The following is a 16912-nucleotide window of genomic DNA, read 5'->3' as shown; positions in this document are numbered from 1 at the left end:
CAACACGCCCTTCACACGATGAGGCAAGGTCACACCACTTCTTTCCCATCACTCAGGATGCGACAAAGCTGGGGGTCCATGAGACATGAGGCAAATATCATGGGACCTGCAACAGGCACTTCAGGATAATGAAAAACCAGCATCTCCCAATGACCAGCAAAATCCACACTCCTAAGGGGGGAGCAGGAGATCTTATTTCGTCACCATTCACGTCTACGACCAGCCTAGCGCAACCACAGTGGGGGCTGGTGACCTGGAGACGCAGGGCCCGGGGGGGACCAGCCACCTGGAGACACAGGGCCTGGGGGGGGACCAGCCACCTGGAGACATAGGACCCGGGGGGGACCAGCCACCTGGAGACACAGGGCCTGGGGGGGGACCAGCCACCTGGAGACATAGGACCCGGGGGGGACCAGCCACCTAGAGACACAGGGCCTGGGGGGGACCAGCCACCTGAAGACATAAGACCCGGGGGGGACCAGCCACCTGGAGACACAGGGCCTGGGGGGGGACCAGCCACCTGGAGACATAGGACACGGGGGGGACCAGCCACCTGGAGACGCAGGGCCGGGGGAGGGGCACCTGGAGACACAGGGCCTGGGGGGACCAGCCACCTGGAGACGCAGGGCCCAGGAGGGCAGCCACCTGGAGATGCAGGGCCCAGGGGGGCCGGCCACCTGGAGACATAGGACCCGGGGGGGACCGGCCACCTGGAGACAGGGAAGTTGGGGGGCGTAGGCACTGGACGAGGATCACGTGGGGGTCCGGCCTAGCAAAGAGAACACAATTCTGAGAGGTTTGCTAGCGGATAATGGACAGTCCAGGCAGCTGGGGACCTGGTGCTCCAAATGGACCCCAGATTACCTAAAGGTTTCATGAGGGACCCAGGACGAGTTCATCACAAACCATTACCAAGCACTGAACACACTCCGGCTCTTAGAGCAAAGGCCCACTCAGATAGACAGTCACGGGGCAGGAGGGCCCCGGGCCCTTCACCATTCGCCCAACCCTTAGGACAAGTGACCCCAGGTCAGACATGCACACCCCGTGGGACAGGAGACTTGGTGATGGATGCACGCGGCTCATGGCTCGGTTTCGGCCCAAAGACCCAAGTCTGTGACTTGTCTGGACAAAGGCTGAGGAAGGAAGGGACCCTCAGGTACCATTTTTGCAACTGGGGCCGAACCAGGCTCTGGGTTCTCAGAGCTCTCCCCCTCTTTCCCACCCTTGGAAACAGCCTGCCCATCTCCACCGCCTTCCCCAGGGTGACCCGGAGGGGCAGGGCTACCCTGGCTGACACTCCGAGCACTGGACACTTACCCTGAGCACCGAACAAAAGGAGGTACTTCCTTGCCCCCAAAACTACATTCTGAACAGACACCCAACTCTACGGAGAATACTTTGCCCTCTTCCCAGACAAGAGAGCGTGGAAATATTCTAAAATAAATCCACTTTATATATATATATATATAAAAAAAATCTGTGTATTTAAAAGCCTGCACTCTCATCCTTTCTAAAGAAAAAAAATGGGACTCCCAAATCAGGAAAGGCTCATTTCCACCCACTCCCACCAGGGTGACTGCAGGGACTGAGAGCCTTGTCCAGGAGAGCAGCCCCTGGGTCGCCCACATCAAGACCGGGCCGCTCCCCAGGGTGCCCCCCGGAGCCCAGGTGCCGGGGGTCCGGGGCCAGAACAGTCGGGCACAACGAGGGGGGCCGCCAGACAACACCCGTGCTGGGGAGAGGGCACAGCATTGGTCCAAGGACTCCAGGCGGAATCCAGATTCCTCACCTTGCATAACACGGCCATCAGAACCAAAGGGGTAACAACATCAGCCAACAGGCCAGTCTACCTGCCACGAGAGCCTGGGCGCAGGGCGGACGGTCAGCCCACCTCTGAAAGACACCTGCAGTGTCCGCACGCACGCGCTGGTGTTTTAAACCTCTGTGTCTCGTAACGGGGGGAAAACTTACTTCTGTCCAAATGAGCAAACATAGCGTTTGACCCAGAAATCATACATGCCGCCGGAGGGAGAATAAACTTGATTTAAAAAAAAATTAACTTTCTGAAAGTCAAGCTGGTAAGACATAGCAGATGCCCTTAAATCCGTCAATCAGCTCTGGTCTGTCTGGTTATTCCATTTTTAGAAATCTACCTTAAAAAAAATCCAAAACAAGTAAAATGCAATAAAATAAAAATCCCAAATGCACAAAGAGGCTGATCTTAGGATCCTTAAAACCTAGGAAAATGGGGAACAAGCTGAATGTCCAGCATCTGGAGAATGGATGACTCACTCCATCAAAAACCACCTCGAAATATTACAGAGCCACTGCCATGTTTATGGGCTCATTTTTAATGGAATGCAAGTGCTCATGACAGAAGAATGCGAAAATTTACGCATGCTGTGACCACTGTATGAATAATGCAGAAAACAAAAGCTGCAAGGAGACGTCATTCGAGGTTAATGGCTCCTGTCTTGGTGAATTAGGAGGGGCATGGTTTTGTTCCTCTGCATATTTCTCTGCTTTAAAATTACTCCATGATTAGAATGCATTCGTTTTATTTTCGTAATAAATATCGCAATGGTTTAACTATGAAGTTTGGAAGTCGGAGATTCCTTTTGGCTTGAGAGATCAGGGCAGGCTTCCTGGAGGGGGCCGTGTTTGAAATGAGAACAGAAAGCCAGGGAGAGAGGGCGTTCCCAGAGGAGGCAGCAGCCCCAGCAGAAGCAATGGGGTTGGGTTCTTCCGTGAAAACACAGAACATTCCTGCTTGGTCGGCAAATTCCCCACAGATTTCCTCCTGGGCTGAAACAGCACACAGCGCGCTCAGTGCCAAATCGGATTCTGAGAACTTCCGGAAGCGTATCTCAAAGGTCAATCTTCCCATCCAAGGAGAAGTCTAAGTGCAGAAAATCACAGAAGGTACATCTTTTTCCTTCTTCCTACGAGCAACCCTGAGTGGGGAGGGGGCAAGTTCCCTCTCTGGTACAGCAGGGGGGCAAACAGAAACGCACCGAATTGGGGCTGGGGGGGACTGGAAGCTGAAGCAGGAAGACAAGGCAAAAGTGGGTGTTTGCTTTCTAAAAAAATGAGGTATATTTATTTATTTTTAACAGCAGTACTGGGGATTGAACCCAGGACCTCATGCATGCACTCTGTCACTGAGCTGTACCCTCCCCATTAAACAGGTAACAAAGGATGGAGAGGTGGAGGCCCAGCGCTGGGAGCCAGGTTGGGGACCCTGGTGTCACAAATAAAGTCCAGGAAAGCTAAGTGACATGACCCCCAAAATGAAAGGCTGGAACCGGCTTAAAACTCAGGTCTGCCTGGCTCCAAAGCTGCCCTTTTTCCTACCCCATTTACGTCACCTCCAAAAACTGGGGGTTAGACCTCAGGTCGTGCAGCCCGACCTCGCTCCTAAGGCAGGAGTCTGATCTCCCAGGTCGCTGACGGGGAACTCACTCATGGAAGAAAGTGACAAGGCGGCCGGGGGAGCAGGGGACCTCTCCAAGAGCCACCTGTGCTGAAGTCAGAAAGGTGACAGTACACTGGGGGGACAAGACACAGGATCGCCCAGACTGGACCCTTGAACCCAAAGGAAAAAGTCTACGCGGGGCTGTCTACACACTGCTGATAAACATTTACACACTTTGGGAAAGACGTGCAACCAACACCCATGCCTTGCACCCTTCAAAGTCCGGGTGGAGCTCTCTGTCTGGGTTTCAGCGGTGTTGCTACAGCAGAAAACGACAAATGCTTGACAACATAATTACAACTGTCACTCTTTCTAAAATGTATTAAGCTTGGAAACATTCAGGGAGTGACTGTGTAGGCCCAGGAGTTAATTACATCTCATAACCTCCTTGCCAGTGCATGTTAACACTGCCAGGAAGCATTGCTAGAAAGGAACCATAATTCATCTATTGTGTCGGCTATTTTTAAATTTTGGATTCAAGAATTTTTTTTTTTTGACTAGGAATAGACTTACCATATGACCCAGGAATCCGACTCCTGGGCATATATCTAGAAGGAACCCTACTTCAGGATGACACCTGAACCCCAATGTTCATAGCAGCCCTATTTACAACAGCCAAGACATGGAGACAGCCTAAATGTCCATCCACAGATGACTGGATAAAGAAGATGCAGTATATTTATACAATGGAATACTACTCAGCCACTAAAAATGACAACATAACGCCATTTGCAGCAACACAGATGTCCCTGGTGAATGTCTTCTAAGTGAAGTCAGCCAGAAAGAGAAAGAAAAATACCATATGCGGTCGCTCATACGTGGAATCTAAAAAAAAAACCCCAAAAAATAAATATAGGACAGAAACAGACTCATAGACATAGAAGACAAACTTGTGGTTGCCATGGGGGTCAGGGGTGGGAAGGGACAGACTGGGATTTCAAAATGTAGACTAGATAAACAAGATTATACTGCATAGCACAGGAAAATATATACAAGATCTTGTGGTAGCTCACAGAGAAAAAATGTGACAATGAATATATGCATGTTCATGTATGACTGAAAAATTGTGCTCTACACTGGAATTTGACACAACATTGAAAAATAACTATAACTCAATAATAAAAATGTTAAAAAGAATTTTTTTTTTGCAAAAAGGAGAGGTTTGGGGGAAAGTTTCTTTTTCATTTTACTTTTTTTGGGGGGGAAGTTTTTAATGCCCCTACTTAGTTCCACCCCCTCACAGAATTTAACGGGGCTATATTCTGTGTGTGTGTGTGTGTGTGTGTAAAACACATACTTTATTTTTTTACTGAAGTACAGTCAGTTTACAATGCTGTGTCAATTTCTGGTGCACAGCACAGGGCTTCAGTCATACATGAACATACATATAATTCTTTTCATACTTTTTTCATTGAATATAGTTCCCCGTGCTGTACAGTAGAAACTTGTTGATCTATTTTATATGTAGTAGTTAGTATCTGCAAATCTCAGATTCCCAAGTTATCCTGTTATTTCTCCTCCTGCACCGCGTATGACGAGGAGTCAGGGCAGGCTGATGGAATCCGCATCAGTGAACAATCTTTGTTAAGAGGCCCGCTTTCAAAGGGAGGGAAAGATGAGCCTGGGGAAATGGGCTGTTTACCTACAACACAGACCCTGAGACAAAGTTACTAGGTTTGGCTGCATGTGCCAATTCATTTGCTGCAAGACGAATAAAATTTTGATTATAAACCTAGGCCAAAATATTTTGGTTTTTCTTTAAATATTTCCTTTACCAAACCAATAAGACAAACTGGGGGTCAGAAGTAAATATGGCCCTCAAGCCTGCCGGGTGCCCCCATTCCGTGTCTTCAACCCCAGCCCCACCCCCCACACACCATGCCTACTTGTCACGCATCACCATGTAAGAAGGCCCCCCTACTTTTGATTCCACTGTGTTCCCTCTCCTCCATCCTCAACACACACCCCGTATACACATGTACGCGTGCACACACACGTTCACTCACTCTCCTCCTGTGGCATCACAGTCAGCCATCATTTCCGTCCTCACAACAGGACGGCTCCCAGGTCTGCCCTGTTCAGTCTCACGGGTGGCGCACTGCACAAATCAGTGGGTGCCACTGAGAAAGACTGCACGTCCTGGTTGCAGCTTAGCAATGTACCCTGTTCCAAATTTGCAATCTTGGATCTCTTTCCCTCCCACCCTTTGTGATTTCCAAATTGTGAAAGCTTATCTGGGGCTGTGATCCCCGACAAAGAGGAGAGGCAGAGAGAACTTGCCACTCACAGGCCCTCCCTTCCTCACCTGCTTACTGCTGACGAGACAGGCTCTGAAACTTGTACAATGATCAGTTAATTCTCCTACGATAAAACACACTTAAAAATGTGTGATGTCTGCTCCCTCACTCCTGGACAGAGCAGCTGGTTCGGGCAAGGGCGTGGAGCCAGACAGCCAAGGGGCAGCACGGCCACACCACCACGCACTCCCTAAGGAATGGACAGGTGCCAACGGGAGCCATCAACTAAGCTAAGGTGGGGCGGAATCTCAGGGCCACTTGTGGATTGCCAGTAAGGAAGTGACAGGCTGGATTAGGGTTTCAAACGATCATACAGGCAGAAGGAGGAGGGTCCTCCACAGGGAGAAGGGCCTGGACTGTGGCAGGCAAGCCAGATGGAGGCCTGAGAGAGGTGAGTTCTGGGACCTGGGAGGAGGGCGAGTCGCAGGACTGGGGACGGCAGAGACCGCACGGAGGGTGGGGCTGGAATGGTCCAGGTCTCCGGGGCAGCGTGCCGGGTGCGTGGCAGGGCCCGCCGACTGAGATAAAAATCCACGGATGGGCTCTCTTTCGGATACAGGACCTGAGAGATTCCTATTACATCACTGGATCCCCAGGGGCCGGCACTCAGCAGGGAACTCAGGCTAGAAGCATAGATTTGGGAGACAGCATAAGTACCGTGATGGAAGATTTAGAGGAGGCTGAGATCCTTCAGGATCGTTCAGAGAATCAGAAGAGGAAGAGGTCCTCAACCAAGCCTGGAGGACGTCAGCAGCCAAGGTGCACGTGAGAGGTGCGGGAAGGGGGCGCAGGAGGAAGAACCACGGGGCCGGGAAACTCTGCCGTGCGCCGGGAAGGGAAGGAGCAGGCGGGAAGGAGCAGGCGATGTCACCTTCACCAACACGTGCTGTTTCCACGCTAAACCACTACAGTAAAACATGCTTGGAAGCCAAAGACAAACCCATCGGGAACAAGTTTCACAGAGAAATATATATACATGTATTTTAAGCTGAAGTATAGTCAGTTACAATGTGTCAACTTTCACGTTTCAGTCATACACATACATACGTATATTTGTTTTTATATTCTTTTTCGCTAAAGGTTACAAGATATTGAATATAGTTTCCCGTGCTGAAGAAACTTGTTGTTTACCTATTTTTATGTATAACAGTTAATATTTGCAAATCTTGAACTCCCAATTTATCCCTTCCCACCCCCTTTTCCCCTGGGGTAACCATAAGATTGTTTACTATGTCTGCAAGTCTGTTTCTGTTTCGTAGATGAGTTCCTTAGTGTCTTCTTTTTTTCTTTCTTTAGATTCCATATATACGTGATCTCATATGGTATTTTTCTTTCTCTTTCTGGCTTACTTCACTTAGAGTGACATTCTCCAGGTCCATCCATGTTGCTGCAAATGTTGTGATTGTATTCTTTTTTATGGCTGAATAATATTCCATTGTATAAATACACCACAGCTTCTTTATCCAGTCCTCTGTTGATGGACACTTAGGTTGCTTCCAAATCTTGGCTATTGGAGAAATACACTTTTTAAAGGTCTTTAAAAAAATTTTTTTTTCAATTATCAGCCTGCCTGCAGACTTCAGAGAAGTAGTTGAAAGAAAGCGGCAAACCATGGGCCAGAACGGAAGGCGGGGACCCGTGTCGGCACACACCCCACCAGGCACACGGCTGCTCCCTCCCCCTCCCCCATCAGACACCAGCCCACGAAGCATAACGGGGCTTCACGGATGCCGACTTGCAACAGTCTTCAAGCTTCAGTGCCTCAGTTTCCGCACATGTCAAAACTAAACAGAAAACCCCCATCTCCTTTTACTGCACGTGTGACCTGTAACAAATCACCTAACTTCTCAGCCGCAGCGGAGTGACCGTGTGACAGGGTTACCGTGGGGACACAGGTAAGGCACGCAGCACATTGTGGTTTGGCGCGTTGTCCTGGGTGGCCTTGTCCCTAAGTGTCCCCCTGTCAAAAGCTCTTTAGCCCCGGGCTCCCCTCCTACTCCCCGGCCCCAGGCCCCCTTATTAAGCACAGCGGCGGCCAGTTTCTTTCACAGGAGCTGTATGCCTTTGGCTGCGAGCATGATGCTTTATGATGAATTTTAAAAAGAGACCAAATTTCACTCACATAATTTCTACTTAGAGAGGCCTTTCAAGGACTATAATCCTACTGATTTAAAGACGGCTTGCACTAGAATTCCTTCAGTGAGTGCAAGTAAAACAGAGTCCACAAATATAAATTAACAAATAAGGCCAAACTGTCTACGAACCAACACCCACTTGTTTTCTTTTACACGTATTATAAGATGTTTGCCAACAGATTCTCCTAATAGCTCGTGCTTGGCGATGGCCCAGTGGGGACGTCTGCCCAGGGCCTCCCACCCCGCCTGTGCAGGCACCATGCGCTCACAGTTACGAGGCAGAAGGCCACCGCCTTGCCTGCCACCTGCGCAGCCGAGCTGGTGACGTGGGGGTCTGGGGGAGGGGGGCGCTGGCAGGGCTGCCCCGCAGAAGATGTGACACAGAGGCCACAGAGACAACCCAGTGGGGCACACTAGTTCCTGAGCTGCCTTCCTGAACTTAAGCTGGTTTATCCGTTTCTGGATTCCATGAGCCGGACTCCCCATCTTCCTCATTTCCACATCCTATTTACAATAAAGTCGCACCACTTAGGGTAACACGGCTGAGTTTCTCAGACTCTTAAGAACCAGAAAGCCCTAAATGTGAACCATCCAGCAGGACCTCCTTCCAGGCCAGGCCAGGCAAGACCCCCAGAGAAGAAAATATTATTATTATTATTATATAAATATATACATTTGGGGCAGGGGGACCACAGTATTTAAGGACACAGACTCTGAAATCAGTCTGATGAGGTTAGCATCCTGACTCTAGCTGGAAAGTCTGGGGCAAGCTTCTCCATCTCCTGTGCCTCAGTTGGTTCATCTGCAAAATGGACACAACACAGCACTACGCTCAGAGAAGGGCGCTAGAGATGAAACGCCACGTGTCTAAAGCAGTGTTTGGCAGGATATCCGCGTGATGTAGAGTAAGAGGTCCCCAGCTCATGCCCCCCACCCCAAGAACAAACTGGCATCCATCCACAGGCAACAGTATCTTCGTGGGAGCTTTTCGATTCAGGCAGGAAGCTGCAAAACCCTAGTGAAGCCCGAGATCAAGACCTGGAGAAGGCAGGCTGGCTGACGGCAGCCCTGGCTACAGGCCCAACGCAGCTCTGTCCCCCGTGGACTTGGCTCTGGCCCAGCCTGGCCATGGTCCTGCACAGAGCCAAGCTGCCAAGGGGCCAGGGGGGCCCCACGTGCCCACGTCCCTGGTAACGGGACCTCCAACACAGACCCTGAAGTGGCACTGTGACCAGGCTGCAGCCCTGCCCAACCACAGGCTTGGAGGCAGCCCCGTCACCCAGGGGACAGACAGTAATGGGCCTGCCCACGGTGGACACAACTGTAGATCTGACAGCAGCCGTGTGACCAGGCTCCAGCCCGCTCAAATTCAGGTGCAAAGGCAACGCCACCAGTCTTGGTTCCCCCTAAAATCAGCCTGTTAAGACAGGAGGAGGGGTTTGCCCCTTCAAATGCACAGACAGCAATGCCAGGCTTCGTGGACCACAATGAGTCAGGCAACCATGAGCCACCACAGAAACCAACCACAAAGAACTGGAAATCAATGACTCCGCCCTACGACGAACTCAAAATAATTGTCTTAAGGGAGCTCTGCAAACTGCAAGAGAACACAGACACGTAATCCAACAAAATCAGGATAATGCTACGTGAATGAGATGAGAATTCCAACCAAAAGAAATCACACACACACACACACACACACACAAGATGCAAACAGAAACGCTGGAGCTGAGGAACACAATGAACAAAATGAAAAATCCAGTAGATTCATTCAACGCTCTGCGATCAAGCAGAAGGAAGAATCTATGAACTCAAAGACGGGTCATCTGAAATTATCCAGGGAGAGTGAAAAGGCAAAAATGAGGAAGAGTGAAAAAAAGCCTATGGGACGTATGAGACACCATCAAGCAAACCAAAAGATGTACCACGGGACTCTGAGAAGGAGGGAAGAGAGAAAAGGGCAGGGAGTTCGTTAATTAAATTATCCACAGTCAAATGCAAGGCGGAAGTTTTAAAAGCAGCGAGAGAAAAAAGATTTATAGTTAGAGGAACCCCTATAAGGCTGTAAGTGGATTTCTATGAGTGTATAAAACTTACAAGCCAGGAGATACTGGGATAATTCAAAGATATATTCAAAGTGATGAGAGAAAAAGATGACCAATGAAGAATTCTACACGCAGCAAAGCTGCTCTTGCCGAAATGATGACGAGATAAAGACTTTCTCAGATAAACAAAACCTGAGGGACTGACTCATCACCACTAGACCTGTCTTCCGAGACATGCGAAAGGGAATTCTTCCAGTTGAAATGAAAGGAGGCTATTGATTGAGGAACACGAAGACATGATGGAAGCATCAAACTCACCAGTAGACACATAATCAAATTCAAAATACTCTAATACAGCAGGGCTGATGGGAAAATTACTTTCAACTCGAGTATGCGAGTTAGACACAAAATATTACAAACAGCTATGGCCGCGATGATTTGTTAGTGGACAGACAAATACAAAAAGAAGTTTGACATCCATAGCATACAATGTGCTGTGGGGACTTCTTGTGTGCGGCTGACGGTAAGCGACTGGCTTAAATTAGACTGTTAGAACTGTAAGCTGTTTTATATAAACCTCATGGTAATCACCAAGCTAAGGCCTACAGCATAGGAACGAAAGCTTAAGAGAACTGACTCAAAGGAAATACTGCAAAAAATGATCGAATCCCAAAGCAAGAAAGCAAGCAGGCAGGAAAGGAGCAAAGAAACTATAAAAAAAAAAAGTCAGAAAATAATAAACAAAATTGCAAGAGCAAGTTCTTACCTGTTAATAATTAATAATTTAAATTTAGATTAAATTCTTCAATCAAAAAAAAAGAGTGGCTGAATGAATGGAAAAAGAAGATCCAGCTGTATGCTGCACATGAGAGACTCGAGCTTCAAAAGCACACAGAGGCTCAAAGAGATGGAAAAAGATATTCCATGCAAACAGCAACCAAAAGAGAATGTGGTGTCTATAAGCTTAACAACACAGGCTTGAACTTCACGAGTCCACTTACATACTACACTGGTGTTGCTTTCATTTCTTTCTTTTTGAAAAATTTTTTTTATTGAGTTCTAGTCAGTTTACAATGTTGTGTCAAATCCCAGTGTAGAGCACAAGTTTTCAGTTATACGTGAACATACATATATTCATTGTCACATTCTTTTTTGCTGTGAGCTAACACAAGATCTTGTATATATTTCCCTGTGCTCTACAGGATAATCTTGTTCATCTATTCTGCATATGCCTGTCAGTATCTACAAATTTTGAACTCCCAGTCTGTCCCTTCCCACCCCTTCCCCCCTGGCAACCACAAGTTGGTGTTCTATGTCTATGAGTCTGTTTCAGTTTTGTATTTATGTTCATTTGTCTTTTTCTTTTTTCTTTCTCCCTTTTTTTTAACTGGTATTGTTTTCAATACATACATACTAAATAAGGACTACATGAGCCACGGCTGAATTCATGGATGTGGAATCGCGAATACAGAGAGCTCACTGTAAAGTTACATGTGGATTTTTAACTGCGTGGGCAGTTGGCACCCTATCCACCAAAATGTTCAAGGCTCCATTGTTCTTATATCAGACAAAATTGACCTTAAGTCAAAACTGTCAAAAGAGACCAAAAAGGTCATTATATAATGATAAAAGGTCAATTCAACAGGAAGCTATGACAGTTATAAATATTCACCCAACATCAAAGTATCTAAATATATAAAGTAAATATTGACAGGTCTGAAAGGAATTATAGACAGCAGTACAGTAATACTAGGAGAGTTCAAGATCCCACTTTCAAATGGATCAATCACCCAGGGAGAATGTCAGGAAGGAAGCAGCCAAAGTACACTGCACAGCAAATGGACCTAAAGGACATATCCAGAACTTTCCACCAACAGTAGAAGAACATACATACTTCTCAAGTGCATACAGAACATCCTGCAACATAGATCACGTGTTAGTTCACAAAAAAAATTCCAAACAGATCAAAGCATTCCAAGTTTAAAGCCTTAAATTTTAAGAGCTAAAACTATAAAACTCCCAAAGAAAACATAGGGGGAAAGCTCCTTAACATAGGTCTTACCCATATTATTATTTTTTTAATATGACACCAAACACACAGGCAACAAAAGCACAAATTAACAGGTGTGACCACATCTAACTAAATGACGTCTGCACAGCAAAGGGAACAGTCAACAAGGGGAAAAGGCAGCCTACAAAGTGGTAGGACATATTTGTAAACCGTACATCTGGCAAGGGGTTCACATGTAAAATAGACAAGGAACTTAAACCATTCAACAACAAAAACAACAATAAAAATTTGGCAAAGTACCTGAATACACATTTTCCCGAAGAAGGCATACAATGGCCAACAGGCACAGGGAAAGGTACCCAGCATCACGAATTATCAGGGAAATGTAAATTGAAACCACGATGAGGTTATCACCTCATACCTGTCAGAATGGGCATCACCAGAAACACAAGAGAACAAGGGTCGGCAAGGACGTGGAGCAAAGGGAACCATCAGTGGGAAATGTAAATTGGTGCAGCCGCTATGGAAAACAGTGTGGAGATTCCTCAACAAATGAAGAACAGAGCAAACACAAGGTCCAACGGTCCCATTTCGGGGTACAAATCCAGAGGAAATAAAATCACTATCTTGAAGAGATATCTGAAGCCTCATGTTCACTGTAGCATTTTCCATAATAGCTAAGATCACAAAACAATGTAAGTGTCTGTCAGTGGATGAATGGATAAAGAAAACGTGATGTAGTGGGGGCGGGTACAGCTCAAGTGGGAGAGCACCTGCCTAGCAGGCGTGAGGTCCTGGGTTCAATCCCCGGTACCTCCTCTGAAAATAAATAAATAAACCTAATTACCTCCCCCCAACGCAAAAAAAAAATTATAAAAAAAAAGAAAATGTGATGTATATACATATATATATATATACACACACACTATATTTACTTATTTAAATAAAAGTTACATAAATAAACATGTGTTTAAATACAAGTCATTATTTATATATAAACATAAATATATTTATTTAAAATATATAATATTATATTTATAGTGGAATATTACTCAGCCATAAAAAAGCATATTCTGCCACTGGACAACACAGATGACCCTGGAGGACATTACGTTCAATGAAATAGGGCAGATTCACAAAGACAAAAACTACACAATCTTACGTATACATGGAATCTAAAAAAGTCAAACTCGTAAAGAGGGTAGAATGATGTCTGCCAAAGAGCTGAGTGGATGGGGAAATGGGGAGGTGTTGGTTAAAGGGTGCAAGAGTTCAGTTATATAAATCAATAAAAAATGGTAAAAAAAAAAGAGTTCAGTTATGTAGGAGGAGTAAGTTCTGGAGATCTAAAGCACAGCATGGTGACTGCAATTAATAAAACCATTAATTTGCCAAGACACTTGTTCTCAGTACACACGTACAAAAGGTAACTGTATGCGGGGATGTTAATTAGCTTGGCTGTGTCAATCACTTCACAATGTACATATATATCAGACCATCACATTATACACCTTAAATGTACGTAAAATTTTAACTTGTCCACTAGATCTCAGTAAACTCGGAAAAAAGAAAAGAAAATTCGAAAGACCCAAATTTTTTTATTTGGATAGTGTTTGGCACAGAATAAACACGCAGGAAGTGCCAGCTACCGCATCACCCCCATCATCTTTTAAGTCAGAAAAAGTAAAGAATGTTGGAGAGTCTGAAAAATACTCCAGTGTAAGATGTTTCAAAAAAAACAGTTACAAAACCCCACATCTCAGCAAGAAGGTCTCTGTGTGTGTTTACACCTGAATCACTGGGCTGATTTTTGATTCCACAATGCTGATCCCTAAGGACCCATCTAACACCATCCTCGTCCAAAATGTGTTTCTCACCGGTGAAACCTGGGGCTGGGGGAGCCAAGCAGCACCGCTCGGCCGGAACAGAACAAACACATCGATGTCTTAACAGACGCGTGGGAAGCTGGCTTATCTGCATCTCGCACAGAACCAACTACCCCCACCCACGACGCGACCACAAGGACAGAAGCAGCCCCAAGTCGCGGCCGAATGACAAAGCAGAAAGGCCCCGAGGACAGCACAGAGCCGCCGCGTGAACTGACCCTGAGGGGGCCCCAACCACGCGGGACTTCTTACCAGAGGAAGGAATACACGTCCTCAAAGTTTACATCAGTTGAATGGGTTTCCTCCTGGTAACCCAACCGGTAACACAGTCTAACACACGAGAAATAAATGTAAACTCACACAGCAGCCACTATGGAAAACAGTATGGAGATTCCTCAAAAGACTAGGAATAGACTTACCGTATGACCCAGGAATCCCACTCCTGGGCTTGTACCCAGAAGGAAATCTACTTCAGGATGACACCTGCACTCCAATGTTCATAGCAGCACTATTTACAATAGCCAAAACATGGAAACAACCTAAATGTCCATCAACAGGTGACTGGATAAAGAAGATGTGGTGTATTTATACAATGGAATACTACTCAGCCATAAAAACCGACAACATAATGCCATTTGCAGCAACATGGATGCTCCTGGAGAACATCATTCTAAGTGAAGTAAGCCAAAAAGTAAAAGAAAAATACCATATGAGATCGCTCATATGTGGAATCTAAAAAACAAAAACAAACAAACAAAAACAAAGCACAAATACAGGACAGAAATAGACTCATGGACAGAGAATACAGACTTGTGGTTACCAGGGGGGTAGAGGGTGGGAAGGGATAGACTGGGATTTCAAAATTGTGGAATAGATAAACAGGATTACACTGTATAGCACAGGGAAATATACACAAAATGATATGATAAATCACAGAGAAAAAAATGTGACAATGAGTGTATATGTCCATGAATGACTGAAACATTGTGCTGAAGACTGGAATTTGACACAACACTGTAAAATGATTATAAATCAATAAAAAATGTTAAAAAAAACAAAACAAACAAAAAAAAAACGTACACTCACACAAATGACGTGAATGTTTCACACCCACTGACTTGTGTACATGCTCACAATCGCACGGAAGATCGACACTGGGTTCAACAGCGGGTGGACCCTGCCCCCCTGGATGCTGTGACGCCAACTCCAGCCATCTGTGCTCGGGCTCCCAAGAGCCACGATCAGAGCCTGGGACACGGGCAGCGAGACCGCGCCGTGGGCTGTGCCACCCCCACCGCCCACGCTCACCCACCTATCCCCCCGCGCGCTCCCCCCAGCCTCCCTGTGGACACAGACCCCACGGGGTAAGGACTTCAGACTGCGGCCTGAAACATGGGATGCTCAAGGGCTGCCACCAGACCCCGCATCACTGATGGCGCTGGGTGTCAAAGAGCGAGCCATGTTAGTGCCCTGAGACCTTTTCCGCAATAATGTGGACTTGCTGAAAAACAAGAGAACGCCAAGGGGAGGTCGGGGTTCAAGGTCAGCGAGGAGTAGCTTCACTGGAAAGCCTTCTAGTACTTCAGGTTTCCTTCCGAAGGCTTAACTGCATTACTGATGTTTGTGCTCCAAGTACACAGACACCTTAGGTCAGGAGGACATTAGGTGTAAGGTGGACAGTCAAGGCGGTTCTTCATCCAGGAGGAAGCCTCCAGGAACAGCCCCTGGCCAGCTGTCCCGGGGACCACACCTCACGCCCGGCTCAGCTGACCGAAGCCCGGGGGTCATGAGCTCAAACAGTAGCTCCTTGCCTGCGAGGAAGTGGTCGAAACACCAATGGCACCAAATAACCCGGAGCCAGCTCCGTCGTGCCAGAAACCTCTTCCTTGTCCACAATACTGAAGGAACTTAGAAAAGTTAGAAGGAAACCCTCACCTTCCACTGACGTGACTGCCGCCAAGAACCCAGAGCACGAGACAGACCGAAACTTAACTCAGCAAATCCTCAATGAGGCTTTGAACTGCTCAGGTCAGTGACCAAAGAGCTGCCTCATTATTTGCCAATGAACTGCAGAAATATGCTACTAACAGTGGCTCAGGTGCAGTACATATTTTAAGAAATAATTTTTTTTTCAACCCTGTGGTGAGCAGAATTCTCTTCTGCCCCTCAGAGATGTCCCCGGTCCACCCTCGGAAGCTTCCCCGGCAGAAGGGCTTTGCAGGTGGGATCAGCCAAGGATCCTGAGCTGGGAAGATGCCCCAGCTAATACAGGTGGGCCCAGTGTCACCCCGACAACCGTTGTACTTGACAGAAGGAGGCACAAGGGTGAGGGAGACTGGAAGACACCACGCTGCCGGCTTTGAAGATGGAAGAAGGGGGCACCAGCCAAGGACTGGGGACAAGTCTCTAGAAGCTTTGAAAGATGAGGAAACAGATTCTCCACTAGAAAGAGTGCAGCCGTGCAGCCCTGCTGACACCCTGGTTTTAGCAAGACTCTTGTAAGACTTCTGACCTGCAGAACTGTAAGACAAAAACCTGCGTTGTTTCAGGCCATCGGTGTACGGTAATTTGTCACGGCAGCCATGGGAAACTAACACAGAGCTCACAGCACAGCATCTCCACCCTCACCCTCTCCCGAAGGCTCCCGTCTGGTGGATCTGCCACACAGACTCACCTGGCTCCCAAGGGACCTCCACTTTTTTCTTTGCCATCATGCAGTCCTCATTTCCCAAGCCATCAACCCCCTTCTAGCCTCACATACTCCAGCAATGACCCTCAGTGACCCTCAGGTAGTTGTCAGCCACCTGAACACTAACCCCTTAGAACTCCTACTCCAGGCACGCCGCCAGGCCCACAGCACTAAACCCAGCTCTGGTGCCACCTTCCCATTCATCTGTCCCCATGCCACTGGGGGGCAAGCCAAGGACTCCCGGCTGTATCCACAGGACTATCAGAAACGCTCAACCCCGGGGCAGCCAGTGTGGAAAACAGGGTGCAGATTCCTCAAAAGACTAGGAATAGACTTACTGTATGACCCAGGAATCCCACTCCTGGGCTTAT

The 16912-nt window shown here is 47.2% G+C and overlaps 1 protein-coding gene across 1 annotated transcript in view; it reads right to left on the bottom strand.

Annotated features, from left to right (window-relative positions):
• LOC102527299 (small ribosomal subunit protein uS3m) overlaps nucleotides 1-16563 on the bottom strand; it is a 92184-nt gene extending 75621 nt beyond the window's left edge. The window contains exons 1-3 of the mRNA XM_072955536.1: nucleotides 16527-16563; nucleotides 15603-15663; nucleotides 14987-15194 (exon numbers count right to left, since the gene is read on the bottom strand). Coding sequence (XP_072811637.1) covers nucleotides 14987-15194; nucleotides 15603-15663; nucleotides 16527-16563 — 306 coding nt within the window. The remainder of the gene's footprint in view (nucleotides 1-14986; nucleotides 15195-15602; nucleotides 15664-16526) is intronic.
• Nucleotides 16564-16912: the final 349 nt, after the last annotated feature.

Source organism: Vicugna pacos, chromosome 36 (genome assembly GCF_048564905.1).
Source record: "Vicugna pacos chromosome 36, VicPac4, whole genome shotgun sequence".
In the NCBI taxonomy this organism is placed as follows: domain Eukaryota; kingdom Metazoa; phylum Chordata; class Mammalia; order Artiodactyla; family Camelidae; genus Vicugna; species Vicugna pacos.
This window is presented reverse-complemented; position numbering and strand designations above follow the sequence as displayed.